General features: G+C 41.7%; 1 protein-coding gene and 2 long non-coding RNA genes across 3 annotated transcripts in view; all 3 read left to right on the top strand.

Annotated features, from left to right (window-relative positions):
* LOC134219581 (solute carrier family 35 member G1) overlaps positions 1-20363 on the top strand; it is a 109757-nt gene extending 89394 nt beyond the window's left edge. The window contains exon 4 of the mRNA XM_062698356.1: positions 20326-20363. Coding sequence (XP_062554340.1) covers positions 20326-20348 — 23 coding nt within the window. The 3' untranslated portion in view covers positions 20349-20363. The remainder of the gene's footprint in view (positions 1-20325) is intronic.
* LOC134219582 (uncharacterized) lies at positions 5812-6412 on the top strand. Its single transcript, XR_009981613.1, has 3 exons — positions 5812-6078; positions 6150-6215; positions 6285-6412. It is a non-coding gene; the product is annotated as an uncharacterized LOC134219582 (long non-coding RNA).
* On the top strand, positions 12645-13041 carry LOC134225948 (uncharacterized). The gene is made up of 3 exons (XR_009983359.1): positions 12645-12766; positions 12834-12909; positions 12966-13041. It is a non-coding gene; the product is annotated as an uncharacterized LOC134225948 (long non-coding RNA).
* Positions 20364-25421: the final 5058 nt, after the last annotated feature.

The following is a 25421-nucleotide window of genomic DNA, read 5'->3' as shown; positions in this document are numbered from 1 at the left end:
TTGAGCCTCTTCCTATCATGCACTTCGTCTTCGACGTATTGATGACTAGTCCCATCCGTTTAGCTTCGCTTTGCAGTCTGATGTAGGCTTCCTTCATCCTCTCAAAGTTACGTGCATGATATCAATGTCTTCGGCGAAACCAAATTACTGGACGGACTTCGTGAAAATCGTACCACTCGTGTCAATCCCTGCTCTTCGTATTACTCCCTCCAAAGCGATGTTGAATAGCAGACACGAAAGACCATCACCTTGCCGTAACCCTCTACGCGTTTCGAAGGGACTCGAGAATGCCCCTGAAACTCGAACTACGCACATCACCCGATCCATCGTTGCCTTGATCAACCGTATCAGTTTATCCGGAAATCCGTTTTCGTGCATTAGCTGCCATAGCTGGTCCCGATCGATTGTATCATATGCGGCTTTGAAGTCGATAAATAGATGATGTGTGGGCACGTTGTATTCGCGGCATTTCTGCAATACCTGACGTATGGCGAACACCTGGTCTGTGGTAGAGCGTTCACCCATAAATCCCGCCTGGTACTGCCCCACGAACTCTCTTGCAATTGGTGTTAGTCGACGGCATAAAATTTGGGAGAGTACCTTGTAGGCGGCGTTCAGCAATGTGATTGCGCGGTAGTTGCTACAATCCAGCTTATTGCCCTTTTGTAGATGGGGCACGATACCTTCCATCCACTCCTGCGGCAGAACCTCATCCTCCCAAACCTTGGTAATCACCCAGTGCAGCGCTCTAGCCAGTGCTTCACCACCGTGTTTAAACAGCTCTCCTGGTAGTTGGTCAACTCCAGGGGCTTTGTTGTTTTTCAGCCGGTCGATCTCCTCCTGGATTTCCTGGAGATTCGGAGCCGGAAGTCGCATGTCCTGCGCGCGTGCTCCTAGGTTCATTACCATATCGCCACCATTGTCTGCCATATCGCCATTCAGGTGCTCTTCGTAGTGCTGCCGCCACCTTTGGATCACCTCACGCTCGTTTGTAAGAAGGTTCCCGTTTATGTCCTTACACATATCGGGCTGTGGCACGTGGCCCTTACGTGAACGGTTCAACTTCTCATAGAACTTTTGTGCGTTATTAGCGCGGTACAGTTCCTCCGTCTCTTCACGGTCTCGATCTTCCTGCTGGCGCTTTTTCCTCCGGAAAATCGAGTTTTGTCTGTTCCGCGCCCGTTTGTATCGTGCCTCGTTCGCCCTCGTGCGGTGTTGCAGCAATCTCGCCCATGCTGCATTCTTCTCCTCAACTAACTGCTCACATTCGCCGTCATATCAGTCGTTTCTCTGATCCGGAGCCACCGTGCCTAGTGCAGCGGTTGCGGTGCTTCCAATAGCGGATCGAATATCTCTCTAGCCATCTTCAAGAGATGCTGCGCCTAGCTGCTCTTCCGTTGGCAGTGCCACTTCCAGCTGCTGCGCGTAGTCTTGGGCTAGTCTACCGTCTTGTAGCCGCCCAATGTTAAGCCGCGGCGGACGACTCCGACGCGTGTTGATCACCGTCGAGAGTTTTGAGCGCAGACATACTGCGACGAGGTAGTGGTCGGATTCAATATTCGCACTGAGGTAAGTGCGTACGTTCGTGATCTTTTATCTTTTATCTTTTATCTTCTATTGAGAGGGAAAAGCCAGCGGGAGTGGAGTTAAGGATGAATTTCACTCCTTCTCCCGTAGGCATAAAACCTCTTGTTTTTTCATATCAACAGTTTACAAACCAAATGATACATTCTTGGTGTTTTTTTTAAACTAACTTAACTTTAACGATACAATATTGGAACATTGTCACTACGACTAACATAACAAAAAACTTGACTTACATAGTGTTGGACAAATATCGACAATATTTTTTTTTCAATGTAGAACGCGACAAATTAAAATCGAATACACTATAACATTGATTGAAAATTCTACACATACTACTAATCGGTTCATTTTGGCCATAATTTGTACGGGACATAGGAAGACGAATAAAATTGTGGGAACGAAGATCACGACGACGATTATCAATATCTATAAGACGGACTAAACAACCACAGTCAATGTTTGAGAGCAGAAGGTCAGATATAAATGAAGCTCTAGCGACATCACGTCGTAAATACAGCGGTTCAATTCCAATGATGTCGGAGAAGAATTTACCGTCGATTAGAACGTGGTCGATTTGGTTTTCCGTTACTTGATTAGGTGATTTCCATGTGGCCTTGTGGATATTCTTGCGGGGGAAGAAAGTGCTTCGGACTACCATTCCGCGGGAGGCTGCAAAGTTTATACATCGTTGGCCGTTGTCGTTCGATACGGTATGCAGACTATCCGGTCCGATGACCGGTCTATACATTTCCTCCCTTCCTACCTGAGCGTTCATGTCACCGATGACGATTTTGACGTCCCGCAGTGGGCATCCATCGTATGTCTGCTCCAGCTGCGCATAGAACGCTTCTTTCTCGTCGTCGGATCTCCCTTCGTGTGGGCAGTGCACGTTGATGATGCTATAGTTGAAGAAACGGCCTTTTATCCTCAGCTTGCACATCCTTGCGTTGATTGGCTGCCACCCAATCACGCGTTGGCGCATCTTTCCCAGCACTATGAAGCCGGTTCCCAGCTCGTTGGTGGTGCCACAGCTTTGGTAGAAGGTAGCCGCTCGATGCCCGCTTTTCCACACTTTCTGTCCTGTCCAGCAGATTTCCTGCAGCGCTACGACATCGAAGTTGCGGGGATGTAATTCATCGTAGATTATCCTGTCGCAACCTGCGAAGCCCAGCGACTTGCAGTTCCATGTTCCAAGCTTCCAATCGTGATCCTTTATTCGTCGCCTAGGTCGTTGCCGATTGTATCGAGTCGTATTATCTTCTATGTCGTTCGTAATAGTTGTTTTTAAAGGCGGCTTATTGGGCCTGCGCAAACCTCCTGTCTCGTCGGAGGGCCGTCGTGTCAGGGCTGTTTAGCGTCCCACCTAACACCAGGACTTGGGCTTGTGCGCTTTGAGCGGCACACGGTCGCTTTGGCGGAGCCTACTTGCGGATACATGCAGCTTTTTATAGATGTTTAACAGGGCCCACTGTCAAACCCCACCACATCCTAGTCAGGCGCCACAACTCGCAGATGGCCTGGGGAGGGATCGTCAAGCCCTTGGACATAGCCCCTGCTGCCCGATTAATGATAATCCCAGATTAATCAAACAATATAAATTGAAAGCCTATAACTCAATTCCGCAGGCTTGTCTGATTTGAAATAAATGTCTCTGTAAATTACTTGTTCGTTATCGACCAAATTTTTATAAATTTGTACGAATCGTCTGTGTATCGAAACATTCCTTTAATTTGTTCCTTTTGCGTCATTGTTCCGACTAATGTAAATAGATCAAACATTACCGAACCAAAATTGATCTTAAGTATAGGTAAAGCGGCACAACAATGTGTTGCATGCTTTGAATAAGTGATACAAAATAGATAGAATTTCACATGAATGAACTCAACAATCTGTGCCACTTTTTGAAAAATCAATTTGAGCGAAAGCATTCAATCATTCTAGGAGTTAATGCTTGTAAGGTACTTCGTATTGATATTATTATTAATTACTACTGAGGAAAGCTCTATAGCCGAAACGATCGTTCACCTGCACGTAAGGATAGATTCGTTAAGTACATTAGTTACGATCAAAAGCATAAAAACAAAACAAAAAAATTACGTTACCAAATAGAAAGAAACGATGTGATTACTAAACAGATCTCATAACATATAATCATGTTTAATATGTGTATTTTTTCTGTTTTATGCCAAATAGAAAACGCATACTGAATTCAGGATTTTTGTTGACATAGTTCCCGTTACATGTAAAAGTACTTAACATGGTACTGATTCTTTTATCATAGGTACAGTATAGGGGCCTTGATAAGAGAAACGCGGATAGAAAATGTAACTCTGCCAACACTGCAGTCAGTTTTCTTCATTGAAGAACAACACATGAAAGTAAGAAATGGTTTATCCAGCTAAAATTTCACAATCCGCTATTTAATATGTTCACATCACATGGCAATAGAATCCAATAAACAATTGTATTTCATAATCTATCATTGATTTGCATATATTATTGATAACAAATGTAAAAGGCTTTCAAAATTTGTTCATTCATAAATGATATTAAATCGAATTTAGCTGTTTTCAGTATTTGAGCCGAAATTTTGGCTGCTTGACAGGTCTCTTGCTCAATTGGCTGCTGTTTTTTGACGGTTCGATTGGCGGCACATACCTGTCCGCGTTTTTCTTATCAAGGTCTCTAGTACAGTAGTGGAGTTCCAATCTCATGACGCGATAATAAATACTCATGCAGAATAAAAGAGAAAATAAGAGAAAAATCTTGCCAGAAAATTATGTAAATTATAATAAATTTAAGTTTCAATAAATACTCAAGAAAACTATCTTCAATAACCGGTTTATTAATGGAAATAAAGAGAAATTGTTATGCGAAACTAAATATTTATTTTTAAAAATATTGCATTTTCTTATTGGCATTACATCCCCCACTGGAATATAGTCTCTCAGGGTTTTTCATTTAGGGTCTGTTCAAATATTACGTAACGCGAAAAACGTTTTTAAGAACCCCCCACCCGCTCGTTTTTTAAAAAAATCGTGTTTATGGTAGAATTTGAAACACGATACAATAAATTATTATTTACTGTATATTTTATGCTATTCTGAAGATAACATTTTTTTTTGAAAAATTCAAATATTTTTTCTCAATGAAATTAATTTGTTACGCGTAACAATTTTTCGAAGGACCCCCACCCCCTATAATTTGCGTAACAAATCGTAACATATATTAAACAACCCCCCACTCCCTATTGAATTACGTAATATTTGAACAGACCCTTATCACTTCCACAGTTATTAACTGCGATGGTTCTAAGCCGAGGTATCATTTTCGCATTCGTATATCATGTGGCTGGCACGATGACACTTTTATACCCAGGAAAGTCAATGAGGTCAACCGGACCGGGAATCGAACTCAGCCACCTTCAGCATGGATTTGTTTTGCAGCCGCGCATCTTACTGCACGCCTCTGGAAGGCTCTATGAATATTACGGAGAAAAAGAAAAAATTGGATAGCTTCGAGGAAATAACGCGCTGAGGGGAATGAATTATTGGCAGTGGCTGATTTTCTACCCGCCGTTGCCACATCCAGGCGCTATAGTATATGCATAGTGTGCGTTGAATGGACATAACAACAAATCTGCTGCCGTGAAGTCCAGTGATTTGACGTACACATACCTATATGCAGGTATGGGAAAAATCGGTTCATTTAGCGCTAATCTTTCACTCACATCTACATACAATCGCAAATTAGGCAACTGTACACGAGCCCTTCCAAAATTTTCAAATTCGATTGTCTGTCGTTTGGCTTCAGTTAGTAACGACCCGCATAATGGAAAACCGTATACTGTGAAATTGATATGATTCATATGAATTAAGTAATATTGTTACAATTCATGTAATCACCGATTTATATTTTGACTTTATAACTTGCCTCAATTTTCACTATAAGCAATTTCAAATTCACGATACCACGTGCGATTAACATACAATAAAGCATTACATTATAATTTCATATACTTGAAAATCAGTATTACTTTGTCAAAAAATTGTACAAAATTAAATGAGAACTAGGGTAAAGGAGGTATTTTGGACCACCAGTTCGACGGCTCATATTTTGGACCACTGAGTGCAAATTCCTCTTGGTGGTCCAAAATAAGAGCCCCCGTAAGGGTGGTCCAAAATACATCCTTTACCCTATAACGGAAAAAGTCATGACATGGACCCGTACTTTTTAATAATTATGTATCATTCATTGGAAACATGGATTCATCGGGATGTCACGCACACATCGCAATTATATATCTTCCTATGATAAAACTATGATATTCGTTCCAGTTAGTTAATAATGTGTGTGTGTGTCACAAAAAAAGAATGTGCAGATCCGAGCGGCAACCATGTTGGACTTCTTCTAAACTGTCGTGTTACGCGAGTGATTTTTTACCTAAATTTATTTGGGTTTATTATTGAGCCTGAGTGATAAAGTGATTAGGTGAGTTCATAAATTATTATAATTCAATCGATAAATAGTTCAATGTTAATACCTGTGCTGAACATTTGCAGATCCAATTTCTATAGCCAGATGATAGATAAGCAGCAATTTCCTAATGTTTGCCAATGGGCTATCAGGTACGTATTTCTCATTAAACCCTCCACTTTTAATATAATCAATGTATACCTACCATGTTGTTGTTTCAGATAAAATTCAAGAAAACCAGTTATCTCGGCCTTCAACTGGTAGAATAGAAGACATGCAATAGTTTTATCGCAATTTAATATCCAATAAAATAAAAAATAAAAATGATTGAATAAAAACAAAAGTTCATATAAAGGCATGTTTTTATTTCGATGAAAAATCCATTAATGCCCCGTCCACACTAACAGTAAAGGTTACAGTACTATGCAAATTATTTATTCATGGTCATACTGTACGTACATTGTTACCCATATAGTTGTTTGCTTGGAACAAGGATTATACAACACCTGCAAGACATAATGTACTCCGAAAAATATGTACTGGAAAAATTCATTTTTTATATGGTAATTATACTTAACCGCCCATTACCCAAATAATAGTTTTGGCAAATACAACACAACTTACTGTTAACATTGTTTGTGATACGGATAGCTTATCATTTCAATGTACAATAATCTGAATTGCAAGAATATTGTTAAGTATCATCACAAACGATCTGAGTAATGCTCCGAATATGGTTTAGGATTATGCGGGGAATCATGCCAAAAAACAAACAGACAAAATTCATCACCGAATCTTTCCCACAGATAGCAAATGATGCATAGCCGAGTAGGGTAACGGTACCAATAGTGGAGGTATTAGTAGATCCACAAAAGAAAATATTTTTTAATAATTGATAATTATGAGAAATTTAAAGCTTTAATATTTTGTTCAATAGAAAAACTAATAAATTTGCTAACAAAAACGAGATAGATGTCATTTAACATCAACAATTACCAAATATTGCTTGCAGCACTATAGGTACACTGTTCCTTTAGTGGCGGTAAAAATTAATTTGGATTCCCATAGTGGTGCTATCCATTGGTTTCTTATGAGACTCCCCACTATTGGTACAGTTGCACCACTATAGGTGCAACGGAGTCAATTTTGTTAAGGAAAATCATTGTTTTCAATAGTTTTTCAAGCGAAATCTTAAGATAAGTTGCATTCAACAGGATATTCAAAGCACGATGCATCAACTGAAACCATCGTAACGTGTAAAAATATGATAAATCTCATTAAAACCCCACTACCTCCACTATTGGTGCTACCTCCACTAAGGGCACGGTTACCCTATTTGTTAACATTCGGTTCGTAAACGAATGGAATCGCAATTGAGTGGTGAGTGAGGATTCGGCAGAAAGAATCAGGCCGCAAAGCGAATCATTGAGTCTAAATTGAATCAATCTTCCGAGTCCAACTCAGTGTTTTCTGCTGCACTCACTACACATCGGTTCACTCTCATCTCTCGATTTCTGTTCGTACTTTTTTTGGTTTCACTTCTCCCTGCTGGGGGGCACTCAGTAGGTATGAATCGTTTGTTGGTTCGCTGTTGGGTTGAGTAGCATTCATTTTGCAATCGCGTGTTCGCTGATGGATAGGGATTTTAAATTGGTGTGGTTCGTGTGAGTGAGTGAGTTTTCCCATATGAACAGATTTAATAATAATCATTATCTGGCCAAGGAGTCAACTAACGCGAAACGCATTATACATACTTTTATTTTGAGGTGCTGATGTATGCTGGAGACGGTTCTTACGCGTGATATACCTCAGTTCGTATTGGTTGGTTTTACAAGCGGCTTATTAGGCCTGCCAGCTTTCGCCGAGTCAGGTCCGGGCTATCGAGTCAGGTCCCACCCAACAAAGACTTGGGCTAGCGTACTTTAAACGGCAGGTCTCTTTAGTAGAGCCTACTTAAGGATACAATGTAGGTAGTTGAACAGAGCTCATTTTCAAACCCAATCCCATCCTGAACAATCCCCACAAATTGCAGTGACCAGAGGACGGTTTGTCAATCACTCAATTGTGAACAACTCACAAACTTTAAATATAATGAATCACCCACTTTGAGCGTGCTTACAGCGGCACACTAGGAGTTAACTTTCGTACACACTTACACGTAAATTTTAACGAAATCTCAACCGCTGAACTGACTAACGCCAGAGGTTACAGTTTGCTGGAGGCGTTGGCTAAGCTGGAAGTAAGATTGGGCAATGAAGGTATCGTAAGTACATTCCGCAGAGATGGCAGGGAGTCCATCATCGATGTCACGTTCTGCAGCCCGTCGATGGCGAGGAACATGAACTGGAGAGTTTGTGAAGAATATACCCATAGCGATTACCAGGCGATCCGATATAGTGTTGGAACGCGAACGCCGACGGTACGACGGGATATAAGGTCTAGTTGACGAAGATGGAAGACGAAGGACTTCGATAAGGATCTTTTTATCGAAGCACTTCGAGCGGACAGCGACGCTACAAACCTTGACGCATACCTGCTGACGGAAACGCTAGCGAGGGCTTGCGATGCGACGATGCCGAGGAAATTGGAGCCGAAGAATAACCGGCGGCCAAGTTACTGGTGGAACGAAAATCTTGCCAACCTTAGCGCTGCCTGTCTCAGAGCTAGGAGACACGTTCAGAGGGAACGGTCTGAAATGGTCAGAGAGGAGCGAAAGATAGTTTTCCGTGAAGCTAGAGCGGCTTTCAAACGGGCGATCCAAATCAGCAAGTCTAACTGCTTCAAGGAGTTGTGCCGGGAAGCTGACGCAGATCCTTGGGGTAACGCTTATCGAGTTGTGACAAAGAAGATCAGGGGTCCAGCGACGCCAGCCGAAATGTGTCCGGACAAGCTGAAGATCATCGTGGACGGTCTTTTACCGCAGCATGGTTCTACGACGTGGCCACGTACGCCGTACGAAGATGAAGACCGAGTAACCGCTGCAGGTATGCAAGTCACCAATGACGAGCTATTATCAGTGGCGAAAGGTTTGAAGATGAAAAAAGCTCCGGGTCCGGATGGAATTCCAAATGTGGCTCTAAAATCCGCGATTTTGGCGTTCCCGGATCTGTTCAGGATGGTGCTGCAGAAGGAATCTGTGTCAAAAGGTCGAAGGTCAAAAGATCGAAGGTCATAAGGTCGAAAGTCAAAAGGTCGAAAGGACAAAAGGTCGAATGGTCAAAAGGTCGAAAGGTCAAAAGGACAAAAGGTCGAAAGGATAAAATGTCGAGAGGACAAAAGGTCGAAAGGACAAAAGATCGAAAGGACAAAAGGTCGAAGGGACAAAAGGTCGAAAGAACAAAAGGTCGAAAGGACAAAAGGTCGAAAGGACAAAAGCTCGAGAGGATAAAAGGCCGAAAGGATGGAAGGTCGAAAGGATAAAAGTTCGAAAGGACAAAACATCGAAAGGATAAAAGGTCGAAAACAAAAGGTCGAGAGGATAAAATGTCGAAAAGTCCAAAGGTCGAAAGTAAAAAAATTGAAGGGATAAAGGTCGAAAGTCAAAAAATTGGAAGTACAAAAGGTCAAAATGACAAAATGTCGAAGGAAAAGAGGGTCGAAAAATTAACAGAAGGTTGAATGGAAAACAGGTAAAAAAAATTAAAGCTTCCCGTCTGAAGGCGGTCTTGGGCGTTAGAGGGTTACTAGTTGACTTCAAAATGAAACACAAACCTTCACAAATCACGTAAGGGAGGGGGTTGAGAGAAGTGTGACGATCAATACAAAATTTCCAGATGTTTTTTACAAAAAGTCAGACATGGTGGAGCGGGGGGGAGGGTTGAAAATTCCCTATTTTTGCGTTACGTAATAAATGGATCTTCCCTAATGCAAATTTTGGCAATTCCATACCCCTCCCAACTTTACAGCGTAACGTAACGGTTTCTAATAATAAAAATAAATGTATTTTGTACATTCTTGCATAGTTACTTAAAAACAAATTTTGTGAACAAAAACGTATCATCTTTTGAGCACATTGAAATAAAATTACTGTCATTAGAAGATGGTATGTTTAGCTAAAATTATATATTTTTAATCATCATTTTGATGAAAATGAGTGAAGAACTATTTCCAAGAATTACAATTGAAGTTAATAAAGCCTAGCAATACTTTGATAAAAATAGGAATACCCTATGTTTCAACAAAAAGAAAATTCTAGAATGAAATGTTTTCAAGTGTTGATATTTCATATGCGGTAGAAAAATGCGAAACTCGAAAGAAAAGGTTATGAATAAAAGAATGAAAAGAATCAACAATGAAAATAAGGTTAAACACGAATAAATATTAATGTGCGAAACTCGAATGACAAGCCTTTGATTAAAAGAAGGAAAAATTCAACAATAAAATATAATCAGGCGAAACACAAATAAATACAAATATGTGAATCAATAAAGAACGGCCTATGACTAAAAGAAGGAAAAATTCAACAATGAAATATCAGGTAAAACATAAATGTGCAAAGGAATGGTTGATCAACACTCGACGTTTTGCCCAATTTTTTCGACCTTCGAACTTTTGTCCAACAACCGCAATTTCTATCGTTTGTTCTTCAATTCAACTTTTTGCCTTTCGACCTTTTCACTTTCAACCCTTTGTCTTTCGTTTTTACTTTCAACCTTTTGACCTTTCGACCTTTTGACATTCGACCTTTTGTCCTTCGACCTTTTGGCTCAGATTTTTTTTGTTTCGACATTTGACCTTTTGACCTTTCAACCTTTTGACCTCTTGGCTCAGATTTTTTTGTTTCGACCATTTGACCTTTCAACATTTTGACTGTTCGACCTTTTGTCCTTTCGACCTTTTGACCTTCGACCTTTTGTCCTTTGACCTTTTGGCTCAGATTTTTTTGTTTCGACCTTTTGACCCTTCGACCTTTTGTCTTTTCAACCTTTTGTTCTTTCGACCTTTTGTCCTTTCGACCTTTTGACCCTTCGACCTTTTCACTCAGATTTTTTGTTTCGACCTTTTGACCCTTCGACCTTTTGTCTTTTCGACCTTTTGACCTTCGACCTTTTGTCCTTCGACCTTTTGACCTTCGACCTTTTGTCCTATAACCCTGCAGAAGTGTTTAGTAGACGGTAATTTTCCGGACACGTGGAAGATCCAGAAACTAGTGCTGCTGCTGAAACCAGGAAAACCGCCGGGGAATGCAGCATCGTATAGACCCATATGTCTGCTGGATACACTGGGGAAGCTTCTGGAAAGGGTTATCCTTAATAGGCTTACACAGTTCACGGAGGGTGAGACTGGCTTATCGGAAAAACAGTTCGGATTCCGCAAAGGCAGATCGACTGTGGATGCAACCAGGACAGTCATTGAAGATGCAGAGAGGGCGTCCAAGAAGAAGAGGAGTGGCAATCGGTTCTGCGCGGTAGTGACGATTGACGTCAAAAACGCGTTCAATAGTGCCAGCTGGGAGGCCATCGCCGCAGCGCTGCATGGAATGCGAATCCCCGACTTCCTGTGTAAGATCCTTAGGAGCTACTTCCTGAACCGGATTCTGGTTTACGACACGAACTCGGGGCAGAAGTCGATCAGGGTTACGGCGGGCGTTCCACAAGGGTCCATACTAGGCCCGACGTTATGGAATGTGATGTACAACGGGATGCTGATGCTGAAGTTGCCCAAAAGTGTAAAGATTCACGGATTCGCAGATGATGTCGTCCTAACGATAACCGGTGAGTCACTGGAGGAGGTGGAAATGCTGGTGGCGGAAGCGACCGACGCAGTAGAAACCTGGATGAATGGAGTCAAGCTGCAGCTGGCTCATCACAAAACGGAAATGATGCTGGTCAGCAACTGCAAAGTAATCCAGCGGATGCAGATTACCATCGGAGGGCAGGACTTCCCGTCGGTGCGGACTCTGAGACATCTAGGTTGAACTTCAACACCCACGTGGAGTATTCCTGTGAAAAGGCGGCTCAAATGATCAGTGCGTTAGCAAGGATCATACCGAACGTCGGCGGTCCGAAAGGCAGCAGTAGGCGTCTTCTTGCGTCAGTATCATCCTCGATACTAAGGTGCGGAGTTCCAGCCTGGGGAGCTGCGCTCAAGACGAAACGTTGCCGGAGGAAGTTGAATAGCGTGTTTCGTCTAATGGCCATTCGAGTCGCGAGTGCGTACCGAACTATTTCGTCGGAGGCAGTTTGCGTTATCGCAGGGATGATTCCAGTCTGCATAACCTGTAACCGTTGATTACAAGTTCAACTTGTAGCTCCTCCACAAGTATATTTTAAAATCATATTTGCTCCTTAAACATTCCCATATATCCATAATAATACGCCCTTTACAGAAAAACACAACCACTAACACCAAAATGGAACAGCAGCTGCACTCATATGGCTTGGTGAGTGTAAAAGCGCTGTCCAACTCTCACGCCTCGCACTGTTTGGGTGACAGATTCGCAGTATAACAGTTTGAACTGACAGGGCAAAATATCACACAGCCCTTTATTGTTCGCCAACAGATGGAGTACCTAAAAATAGGGTGTGTGGTCAAATTGTAGACACAAAAAAAAAGAAAGAATGCAATTTATGATGCAACAACTGCATTTCACAGGTGGGCATTTTTATTATAAAAGCGCGGTAAGGTGATTCAATCACTCTTATCGATCGTGATCTCTGAACAGAGTAGAAGTGCGCGCGTGTGTATTGTTAGTATTGTGAAGGTAAAATTGTGAAGCCTTTTGTGTGGTGAAATTGTTAAAATCTAAGTTTGTTCTCTTTTTGTGTTAGGTCTTAAAGCTATTGTTAGTAGAATGGAAGGAATAGAAAAGTTTTAGTAAACATGCATAATACAAAAATTAGTACGGTTAGTTATTTGCTAAAAGTTAAATATTTCTAAAACTAATGTGTTAATTCCTATAGCTAAAACGCAAAAGTTACTGTCCTTAAACTAAGTGACAAACAACAAATAATTTGAAGACAAACAAACAAGAAAAAGTTAATTATTTGTACTGAAAGTGGCAAATTGTAAGAGGCTTTAGTTAGTGACGTCACGGGGTATTAATTCGTGTGTTTAGGTCCGGAAAGTGGACCTTTTTCTTCCGACCTTCCTTCTATTTTCAACAGAAGTGTCCGGAGGCTGATTTCCCGGATACCATCGCGTACCTCGCCGATCGAACGCCGTCAGTGACAACTCCACCATCTTTGTCACCAGTGACCGGCAAAACACAGCTACCAACCGTCATCCCGGTAGCTCAATTCCGCCATCGTAGTCCTCGTCGACTGGCAACAGCACCATTACCATCCCCATGCCGGTGGTCTGATTCCGCCATCTCCGTCACCATTGACTGGCCAAAACCCACCACGAAAATCGTTATCCGGTGGTACACTTCCGCCATCTTCGTCAACATTGACTGGCCACGCCACCACTACCATCGTTACCGGTAGTATGATTCCGCCATCTTCGTCATAATTGACTGGCCAGAACGGTAGCTTTCGCCCGGAGGCGACCAAACACTACCCAAGAATGGACACCACGAGACCACAACAAATGATCCGGATCACGCAAGTACCCCATATAAGTGACGTCAATAATAAATTGTAAAAATGTAAAAAGCCTCAGCGGTAGCCCATTCATTTAGAGCGCAGCCCTGGGTAATAATAATTCCACCGCTTCTTCGTTTTTCCGCTTTGTTTCGGACTCGAAAAGGAGTCATCAGGCCTCGCTGTCCGGAGATCCGTCGAATCGGTATTAGTCGAAGTCCTTGTGAAGGTAGTTGATTGTCTCACCCCTTCCCCCCTATTTCTATGTGCAATATCTGTGTGAATAACGTCTAGTTCCTGTTATCCCAAGTGTCCTTAAATTAGTATGAGGAAGTGAGAGGTTAAGCTATCCTGATTAAACGACCCTGTAGATTTCCTAACCCCCTAATCCCTGAGCAACCGAGTTACAAACCCTAGCAGAGGACATCGAGTGCTACCAACGAAGGGATACCAGAAATGTGAGGAAGGCGGTGAGACTGGACTCTTTGGTGAAGTGGCAGCAGGAGTGGGACAATGCGGATAATGGAAGGTGGACCCATCGACTCATCCTCAATGTGTCGACGTGGGTGAACAGGGAGCATGGTGAGGTGAACTTTTACCTCACACAGTTCCTGTCCGGACACGGTTGTTTCCGCCAATATTTGCACCGGTGTGGCCATGCGTCATCGCCATTCTGCCCGGCGTGTATCAACGTAGAGGAGACTCCAGAGCACGTGATATTCGACTGCCCGAGGTTTGCGGAGGCACGTAGAAGAATGCCTGCCATAAGGGCGGACAACATCGCAGAGCGAATGTGTCGCGATGAAGGTACGTGGCATGCGGTAACCAGAGTCGTGACACAAATAATGTCAGAGCTGCAGCGTCGATGGAGAAGGGACCAGCAAGTAAGCGTCGGTTTGGAGGAAAATCCAGCACAGTGAGCAGTGTTTGGTCTCGAGTCGTCGGGGCGCCAGCGAACCGGAAGTCTTCTGCCAACCGGAATCGTCGGACCGACCTCGGCACTCGAACCGTCAACCTGCTGAAGAAAGAAGAAAGAAGAAGGAAGTGCTTCGAGTATGTAGGGCGCCGCCAGTGCGGACGTTATCCACCACCGGAACTGTCGGACCACTTCTGCAACCCGAAGACGAAGTCGGCGCAATGCGCGAAAGCGTCCCCTGCGATAGCCGCCGGTAGTCGGGGCACCATTAGTGCGGAAGTTTCCTTCACCGGAACTGGTGGACCACCCTCGACGCCGGGGAAAGTCAGGAGGATTCGAGTGAGGAAGTTTGCGGCCCGACCGGCGAGGGATCGAGACAACGTAGCAGTGGATCTCAGCAAGCCAGTCGGCGAACTAGCCTAAGCTAGGGGGCAGAATTTTAGAAGAAGTGCATGAGCATAGCTCCACACCACCCCCCCCCCCCCAAGTAGTCGCAGCATTCCGTGGTCCCGGGGGGATCGAGCAAGGAGGATAAGGGACCCAGTTTATCCGAGAGGCACATTTTTAGCAGGTCGGGAGGAGCCCATCCCTGTTCGCCTTCGAGCATAGTGTGGATGATCGAGGTGTCTGTCGCGCAGATTTTTGATGGCCTTTAACACTTGTAAAAAAACACACACAAAAAAACAACCGCTGAACTATTCGGTAAATTAATTTACAGATTTTTTTCTAATTTTTTCATTGCTCAACTATCAAAATCACCGAAAATCAGTAAAATAATTTACCGAACAGTTCAGCGGTTGAGATTTCGGTAAAATTTTACCGAAGTCGGCGATTTATTTTAAGTGTGTAGTTGCGGACACCTTCCTATATAACCGGTACCAAATAGTTTTTCATGAAAAGTTTCTAATTTTGAGAAAACCCGCTTTAGATGTTGTGATAACGTCCGATTAAGTCGAGTCTACTCACAAGAATGAATCATGATGCGGTTCATAGAAGACTGGAACCCAAGCGGATCAATGGGTACACGCATACCTTCAACTCCCACACCACACGATATATTGATATGTATTATAGATCACCACATCCCCTTTTCTTTATATATAACTTCAAGAAAGTTACAAAACTGTTTATAGTTCTTTTTATGTATTATTATATATATTTTGTACAATAGTATTAATCCCATTGAATCTTATATTACCTTTATTACCTATACTTTATAACAAGGTTGTGACCTACTGGCTCGCTCTGGATAGCGACGTCCTGCTACGACTTGTTCAACTTGCTCCTCAGATGCTTCAGCAGACTCATTCTTCTCAGAATGAATGGAAACCTTTTTCAAATGAGCTACATTTCTCTCATATCTCTTTTCACTGTCCTTGGAACGAACTCGTACTTTCGATCCCTCGCGCTCCTCGACTATGAACTTCTCAGCCGTGAAATTAGTAGAGAGTTTGTTTGTTGGATGAAGATTTTTCATGAGTACCGTATCTCCGGTACCGATATCACTATGTTTGGCATTTCTTTTCATATCTTCTGCTACCTTTCCTTTGAGCTTCTGCACTGCATCTCTGTCTGCATAATCTGTTGTTGCCACTGCCGTACTAAGATCATCCGTATCCGGGAATTTGAACCTTAGTTTTCGGTTTTGCAACAGCTCACTCGGCGCTTTGCCTGTTGTTGAATGTGATGTGTTATTATACATCCCCAGATACTGCTTCATTTCTGCTTTCCAGTCTCCATACAGGGCATTAGCTATCTTCAGACGCTTGAGTAGAGACCTATTCTGTCGTTCAACTTCCCCATTGGCCTGTGGCCAATAGGGCGAAGTATGATTCAGATGTATACCTTTTTTATTGCAAAACTCTTCAAAATCAGTAGACACGAATTGTTTGGCGTTGTCGAGTGTCATAGTGCGTGGTAGACCCCAGATACTAAAAATTTTGTCCAAACGTTTTACGGTTTCCTTTGCCGTGATTGTAGCCATGATCTCCAGACATATGTACCTGCTGAAGTAATCAACAATCACCAAAATATATTCACCCGTTGGGAGAGGGCCAAGAAAATCGATGGCGATATCCAACCACGGTTTTTCCGGCAACGGTCTTCGTTGCATTGGTTCTGGAGGATCTGCTACTTGTACTAATCGACACCCCTCGCACTTATCGCATGAGCTCACAACCTCTGCATCCATTTTAGGCCACCAGCAACGATCTCTCAACCTTCGTTTCATCACTGTTTGACCCGGATGTCACTCGAGGGCAAGCACCAACATCCTGGATCGCAGTGCTGACGGTATTACTAGTTTCATCCCTCGCATTATAAGCCCATTCACTGCAGAAATTCCATTACGAAAAGCCACATACGGCTTTAATAGCTCTGAGGTCCATATCTTGTCCATCACGGCACGTTTTATGGCTTGCATTTCCTCGTCCTTCTCTGAAGCTTCCACAACCTCAGAGATATCGATTGCAGCTGTCTCTTGAATCGCCCTGATCGATATTTCCGTGTCGTTGTCAAAATTGTCGATGATTGTCTCGTCCGCTAGTGTAGCCAACACTACTGCACTTATGCGACGGATGTAAACTTCCGACTCTTCCTGCCAGTTGTCATCAACATGTGAAGCCATTCGGGAAAGTGGATCAGCAATGTTACTTGAGCCTTTTCTGTAGACGACCGTGAAGTTGAATGACTGCAGCCGTAGCATCCATCTCTCTATGCGAGCTGTTGGCCGAGACTTCGATGTGAAAAGAACCTCCAGTGGACGGTGGTCCGTCTCAAGAGTAAAAGAAATTCCCAAAAGATAATCCTTGAACCGCTCGACACCCCAAACTATACCCAACGCCTCTTTTTCAATAGGTGGGTATCGTTGTTCTGTTGTGGATAAACTTCTTGACGCATTGCTTATCACGCGAGATTTGTCATTCTTTAGCTGTAACAGCACAGCGCCAAGACCAACACCTGATGCATCGGTAACAAGGATTGTTTTGTCTTTAGGATTGAAATATCCTAAGCTCTTCATGGCGCCCATGTTTTGCTTCAAGGCTTCAAACGATCGTTGATGGGTGGGGCTCCATTTGAATGGTATTGTTTCTTTCAGGTTTTCAGTTGCCAGATTTGGTATAAATCGTGCAATGTAGGTTACCAACCCTAGAAAACTTCTTAGTTCTTCTTTACTCCGCGGCGCGCGGAATTTCAGTATGGATCGCACTTTAGAATCAGTTGGAAGGATACCATCCTCAGAAAATTTGTGGCCAAGGAATATAGTTTCTTGTTGTTTAAATTTGCATTTTTGCGTATTCAACAATATTCCATGTTCTTTCAAGGTTGCCAGTGTTTTTCTAACTGCATCGTCATGTTCCTCTTCAGTGGAACCCCAGATCATGATATCATCAATAAAGACCTTAGTGTTTTGACAATCTGACAATATGCTCTCCATCAAGTTCTGGAAGAACTCCGGCGCGTAGTTTACTCCGAAAAGCAATCTAGTGTAACGGAAAAGACCCCAGTTGGTAACGAATGTTGTTATCGCTCGACTTTCTTCTGCTAACTCTACTTGGTGGAATGCTTGCTTGATATCCAACGTAGTGAAGAATTTAGCTCCATTAAATTTTGGAAGCATGTTCTCAAAGACAGGCAGTGGATGATTCAATCGCTGAATCGCTTGGTTTGCGCGCCTCATGTCAACGCAAAGCCGCAATTCTCCATTGTCTTTCATGATTGGTACCAATGGCGACACCCAAGACGACGGCTTTTTCATTCGTTCGATGATTTCCATTGCTAGTAGCTCATCTAACTTACTTTTTACCTGTTCTAGCAATGGAACCGGGCAGCGCCGCAGAGGCTGGATTACTGGCGTCACGCTTTTGTCGATTGGAAGGACTAATTGAAAGTCTTTGATCTTAGGAAAAACATCGACTTTCCTTACTTGATTAACATCTTGTCTGAATGAGCTAGGCAAACCGACTCGCAACAAGCCAAGTTCACGAGCGGTGATTTTACCCAACAGTGCTTGTTGACCACCACGGATCACATAGAACGTTGTTTTAGTGGAAATAATATTGTTCTCATCGACAACCTCGATAACTGCATCAAACACTGTTATCAATTCCAAGGGAATTCGACCGTAAGCCATGAATTTCTTAGATCCGTCATATCTTTCTGCAAAGTAGATTGCTTTGTTCAGCTTCATGAGCTCCCATGTCTTATCATTAGGGGTGGAGGAAATTCGCGGCAAAATTTTTAAAACTTCGCGGGCAGCCAATTTAGAAAATCTGAAAATTCGCGGTAAATAATATTTCGGTACAAAAAATAGAAAAGACAATGTAGGTTCCATATTTATTTAGATTGTTGCGTTTATTAATTTCAAATATTTTTTTTAATTATTTCTTTGCATTACTGGTCAAAAACCATTTTTTCCCGTTAACTTTTGGCGCTGGGAAGTGTTGATTAAATTGTACTGGCAGGCACTACATTCAGCATCTACCGAGTTTCCAGGAATAGATAGATATTTCACCGCTATTTTGAAGTGCTGAGGAAAACGGAAAGAGGCCGAATGAGAAAAAATAGATTTGAAACATGCCGCCAGACGATCAACGTTGGGAAACTTTTTTCTCCAAACTTCGCCGATCAATCCCATAATGTGAGTATTGCAGGTCATGTGAATTCGGTAATAGCCCTTTGAGAATCTCTAACTTTGCTAAAGAATCCATATTTTTTAAAATCTCTAGCTATTTTTACAATTTGAAAGAAAAACAAAATTGTTCTGCAGTTTACTTTTGGCTCGACATTCGACCAATTTCGGACTCTGCACTTAAAAAAAAATCGAGTCGTCAAAAAATGCGTTGTTTGTCGAGTTGGTATTGACTAGGCAATAGAATGGAATAAAATTATTGACGGGAAAGGTTAATTTCGCGGTTTTTCGCGAAAATGCTTAAATTTTGCGGATTTCGCGGCTTCCGCGAAATCGCGAATTTCCACCACCCCTACTTATCATCAATTAAGTTATATGCTGATCCTGAGTCGATCAGCATTTCGATATCAACTCCACCCACGCGACATTGAAGTAATTCATCGTTTTGGTCTCCTATCTTATAAACTGAGAACTCTTCTGTATCCTCTGTTTTCTTTTCCACATCAATGTTCATTACACTTTTATATCTTTTATTATGCGATGATTGCCGGAAACGTTGCGGTGAATGTTTGCTTTCCAGGGCTGACAATAGTCATCGTCATAGCACGAAATGCCACAGTAGCGACGAGCTGCATTGCCTTCATTGCTACTCTACACATCGTCAATGACGCGCACGACGTTAGCTTTCGTCGTGTAACCAAATCGTCATGACGACATCGAAGAACGAAGACTTCATACCATTATTCTTCAAGCGGCAGCTGCAATGCGAAGATTTTTACTAATTCTTTGTAATAATGAATTTGAAGCAATGTATGAAAGCGTTATGAATGTTATCGATACATTTATGTTACCAAATTTCCTACTAATTGTTTATTTGAGACGCTATTATGTTTTTAACCAGTCCGTCTATAATGACGTGCAATCAATTGTGTGAAGAAGTGACGACGAAAATCGTCATAACTTTTGGCTGCGCGACTATCGTCGTGGTAAGCATGGGGCGCGAAGAAAACGAATAGGTGTTGCGTCGTGCAATGTTATGACGAAGACCAAATTTTTTCCGCTCTCTTCATACGACGAGAATGACTATTGTCAGCCCTGGTTTCAAAGACTATATTTTTCGAAGAAAAAAACGAAGAAATAATGTTTTATTTTATATAATTTAGTCTACCTTTTAAAATTTCTTACATTCTTAGCTGGTGTTTTGCACATCGACTGAAAATGACCCATATTACCGCATCGGTGGCACTTCTTGTCAGTAGCTGGACACCTTTCAGATTGGCTGTGACGGAAACGGCCGCACCGAGAACATCTCTCCTTATAGGTGAACATCCCGGAATTCTTAAGGTACGGTATCGTTCCAGTTTTACACGCGGTTAGATGATTGATCTCTGCTACCTCCTTCGGCTTTGTATTCATCAGAGTCGCTTGATAGTTCACAGTTTGATGAGCGTTTACAAGTTTCGTACAAATATCCAGAGTTAAGTTATCATATTCCAACAGCTTTCGGCGTAAATCATCTGATGCGTTTTGGATGATTTTATCGATAATTGCTATTTGGCGACATTCGAGCTCGGTTTTTCCAAATGAACATTTTTCAGCCTTTTGCTGAATTCGTAGTAGAAACTTTTCTATCGGTTCGTCGCTGTCTGGCATCATAGACCAAAATTGGAATCGCTCGAAACTAGTATGTTGTTTCGGAGCAAAATGGGCTGAAAGTTTCTCCTTAGCTGTCACGTAGGGATCACTTCCATCGTCACCATCAACATCTGCTCCCGGAATGCCATAGAAGACCGATTGTAGCTCGAAGCCTCCCATAGCAAGCATTTGAGCTTTACGACTTCTACCATCCATAATATTTGTAGCCGACATTACATTTTCGAACCACCTTATCCATGATGTCCAAGCGTTTCTCACTTCCGTTGCCGGTAAGTGAGAACACTTGAACTGTGGTAGATTATACGACGCTGGACTGAACAATGCCATGATGTGAACAACCGTTTCTTCGTTTGCCACAAAAACCTGTTGAAAAAAAATATCTATTTGCCATGGTCTCATTTAATTTCACTACTGCTAGTATTGGCCATATACTGTTTCATTCCCGCCGAGCCATAGTCCGCCATTGCTTGGAAGTATTCAAAATAAATATTTCAATGATGGTATATTTTCCTACTAACTACTGTATTTGTATGTATAAATGACATGTAATGTAATCTTAATCACCTTTGTATCAACGCATTGATCACGCTCGCAAATATGCAGTTACACCTTTTCAATTTTCTCTATTGTACTTATACAGTGAATTCAACCATACCGTTTTTTTTACCTCAGTGAATTTAATCACAGCGTCTTACACGCTCTCAGTGAATTTAATCACAGTGCTTTGTACACTCTAAGTGAATTTAATCACAGCGTCATGGACGCTCTCAGTGAATTCAATCACAGCGCATTTAGCGCTCTCAGTGAATTTAATCACAGCGCCTTATGCGCTCTCAGTGAATTTAATCACAGTGCTTTATGCACTCTAAGTGAATTTAATCACAGCGCTATGAACGCTCTCAGCGAATTTAATCACAGCGCCTTATGCGCTCTCAGTGAATTTAATCACAGCGCCTTATGCGCTCTCAGTGAATTTAATCACAGTGCTTTATGCACTCTAAGTGAATTTAATCACAGCGCAATGAACGCTCTCAGTGAATTTAACCACAACGCCTTATGCGCTCTCGGTGAATTTAATCACAGTGTCGACGACACTATATAATACTTTCTCATATGCGTTTGCAAAACACGATCCGCGTATGATATTGTCGGGCCGCCAACAAACCGGACCGCGCGATTGAGCACTCGCGCTGTGACGCGAGTCGCGACAATTCAATTTATGTCATTAGTAGTACGCATCATGCACGCATGGATGCACTATCATGCGCACTTATCTAAATGAGTTGCGAATATTTCAAGCTGCTTGCGCTAGTCCACACATACTAAATAGGTATCAATACTCTGTGCAGTACGATCTCCATATATTCTTATAAGCAGAGCTGGCATTTCCTCACACACTGTGCACAATGAGGAGATTTTAATACACACCACAGAGAGTGACGCTGATACTCATCGTGTAACAAAGCCAACACGGTGAGTGAGGACGAAGACGAAGAGTGAGAGAATTATTCCGGTGAGAGTTGGGCCAACACAAAGTTGTGCCACTTAGTGCAATATTCTTGGAAACAATATCGTTTTCTACGAAGCTCGCTAAAATTTTTTGGAACACACATATTTCGCCTTGATAAATTAGTTAATTACGTCTCAGTTAGAAACGGCGGGGTTTTAATAAAGTTTAATGCTCCATGCTAAAAAGTATAGCATTGGCAAATAAGGATTGAATAAAAAAGAATAAGAAGAAGAAGCCAAAAGATGATGTTTGAAAGGAATGGCACGGGAAAGCAAGATGAAATTTTTAAAACGCTTCTCGAAATTTCTAGAAGCAATTTAGATAAAACGGTTAGCAGTACGGGGATGAGCTTTCCTTGTATTGTAGAATAAACACATAATTTCGATTTTTATTTTTATTTTTTGATATTGCACTTGTGAGAAGAGTTTTAAAAATTTCACCGAGTGCTTTCCCGTGCCATTTTTTTTTTCAAATATCTTTCCGCTTCTTCTTCATCATGCAACCGTATTTGCATAGAGACGGAAGGAATTTAATCTGATTATTTTAGCTTGGCGTAAATCATAAATCTTTTCGAAATTTATTTAACACAGAGTTGTGCATAATAGACAGTGTTTTACAATGAAATTTAATACACTTTTATACGGCCGTGAACATTATTTTGAAGGTTGTAGACAATGAAATAACTTCATCTAATAATAAGGGTTGATCAGTATTCCGACGACAAATACACAAAAACCCATTGTCAGAGCAGGAGTATATTAATTGGGCATGATGCTAACATCAAGAAAAAATTAGCACTGAAATGAAATAATGAAACTTGGAATTTAGAACCTTTATATTTACCAAGATTACCTGACAGAAATTGTATTTAGAAATCGTCTCGTCAGTAATTTATTTTAAAGCAGGTGGGGCGGAATAATGTTGGTAGTACATGGCTTCTAAATAGCTTTGCCCACAGACATTCCAAAAGCCAGCAAAAACAAAAATAAGTTATTACGCACAAACAGTATCAACATCAACAGCTACGTTTAACTTTATTTGGAAATGTTAATTTTCATTCTGTTTGATTCACCGTTTTGTCAAAACTCATTGAGGAACACGGTGTGTTTATTTCATCATTTATCCTCAACTCTTTGTGTCTGGCAAATGCATTCGCTGCAGAGTAGAAACACAAAGAGGACTCACTGCGTTGTGGAAGAGAAAGAATGAGCGATAAGCGAAACACACTCTCTGCGGTCTTTTTGAGGAGTGCAAAAGACACGCACATTTCGACTACTCTGAGGAGTATGCCAGCCCTTATAAGTTATAAGAGAGAAAAAACAGAATGAGACCCAAAGCTCATTTTTTTTTCATCCGCTCTTTTCGATATGAGCATATGATACTGTGACTGTGCAACTTTCATGATACATATACACAATATAATACGTACATACCTTTGTTATCCCCATTCGTGTTTACCTACATTGAAACGCATGTAAAGCCTGTCCACGTTAAATTTCGGACACCCATCATCCCATGCGATTTTTTAAAATTTTCACAATCCACAGAGGAGATCAATTTACACGACAGTTGAATCTATCCGCTTTATGTTATTCTTTCAGCGGGTTTTCCTTCTTGTCCAAAGAGATAAAATGGCTACAAATCAGTTGGACATTGTCTCAATGTCCGAAATTTAACGTGGACAGGCTTTACGCAACCCGACAGTCTAATGTGACCGCGTGGGGAATGTAGATTGCGTTAGAATAGCAACCTTGATTATGAGTTACACGCACCAGTAACAAATAACATAGAACAAGGCATAGCATATGGGTCCAATGTTTCTTCGATCTTCTTCGTTTACACATACACACGGCTGAATTATTATTCCCCTCCATTCATATTTTTCGTTAATTCACACCAACCCATTCATAACTGTGTTCTCTCACACAGGGGGTTTTCATTTTCACTGAGCGGATCTTTTATCTACTACTGTACCATGCACGATCTTCTGCTTTAGCATTTTCACATACACACTGCCCGCTGCTGAATTATATTTCCCCTCCATTAATATTATCCGTTCATTTACACCAACCCATTCGTCACTGTGTTTTCTCACACTAAGAATTTTGGTTTTCACCGACCGAAGCGTTTTATCCAGTACTGTACCATGTAAGCCAATTATGAAGCAAAAAAAAATATGCGCGTCCCATTTTAACACTATAGGCCTTTCTTCATCAAACTTCAATCACGCTTAATTAAATCACAATACCCTGCTGTTTTTTCTCAGATATTTTCTTAATTCATAACATCTCTTCACCGTAAACTTGCATCTCAACACAAAAACACGCTTTTTCTTGGTTTTGAGAAGCGTCACTTTTTTTTCCGCGCTACTTTTTTCCTTTTTTTTCTTTTGGGCATCAACATAAGATAATGACGGACCATAGCAAGGCTTTGAATACTTTAGAATGAAACACTATTGGGAAACATTATGTCAAGATTATCATTTTTCCGTTTATTATTACCACTTTGATCACTTTTCCTTTTTTCAAATCAACTTTACGCGTGATCCTTTTTCGCACCTCGTCGCCACGTGTGATAACGTCCGATTAAGTCGAGTCTACTCACAAGAATGAATCATGATGCGGTTCATAGAAGACTGGAACCCAAGCGGATCAATGGGTGCACGCTGAGACGAGACCTGCAAAGAGGAAAAAATGTAACTTCAGCTGCTGCCAGCCAACTGCTGTCACGAACTGTCAGGTGCAACCAGCAGCTTTTTGAGTGAAAGTATTGGTATCCCAAATAAAATATTCCACATCATTTTTGTTTTACCAAGACTTTTTTACTTTAACGAGTATTCCAAACCTTCCGTTTAGCTTGTTAATAATCAGTAATAAACCTGTGTTTTGTTCCCAGTATAAACATCCTTATGAAAATGAATTAACTATTTCGTGAATTGGATACACTTTTATTGTGCTCAGAAGGGTCCACCTGGGGCTTAGGTGAAACAGTCAAGTAAACAGTTGAAACTCGATGGTCAACTGTGATGAAAAGAAGAACAAGTGTCAAAACAAGAGAAAAGAAGCAGCGTCTTTGCAGGTCTCGTCTCAGGGTGCACGCATACCTTCAACTCCCACACCACAC

Source organism: Armigeres subalbatus, chromosome 3 (assembly GCF_024139115.2).
Source record: "Armigeres subalbatus isolate Guangzhou_Male chromosome 3, GZ_Asu_2, whole genome shotgun sequence".
NCBI classification, from domain to species: domain Eukaryota; kingdom Metazoa; phylum Arthropoda; class Insecta; order Diptera; family Culicidae; genus Armigeres; species Armigeres subalbatus.
Note: the sequence above shows the minus strand (reverse complement) of the source record. Positions and strands in the feature narration are given on the sequence as shown.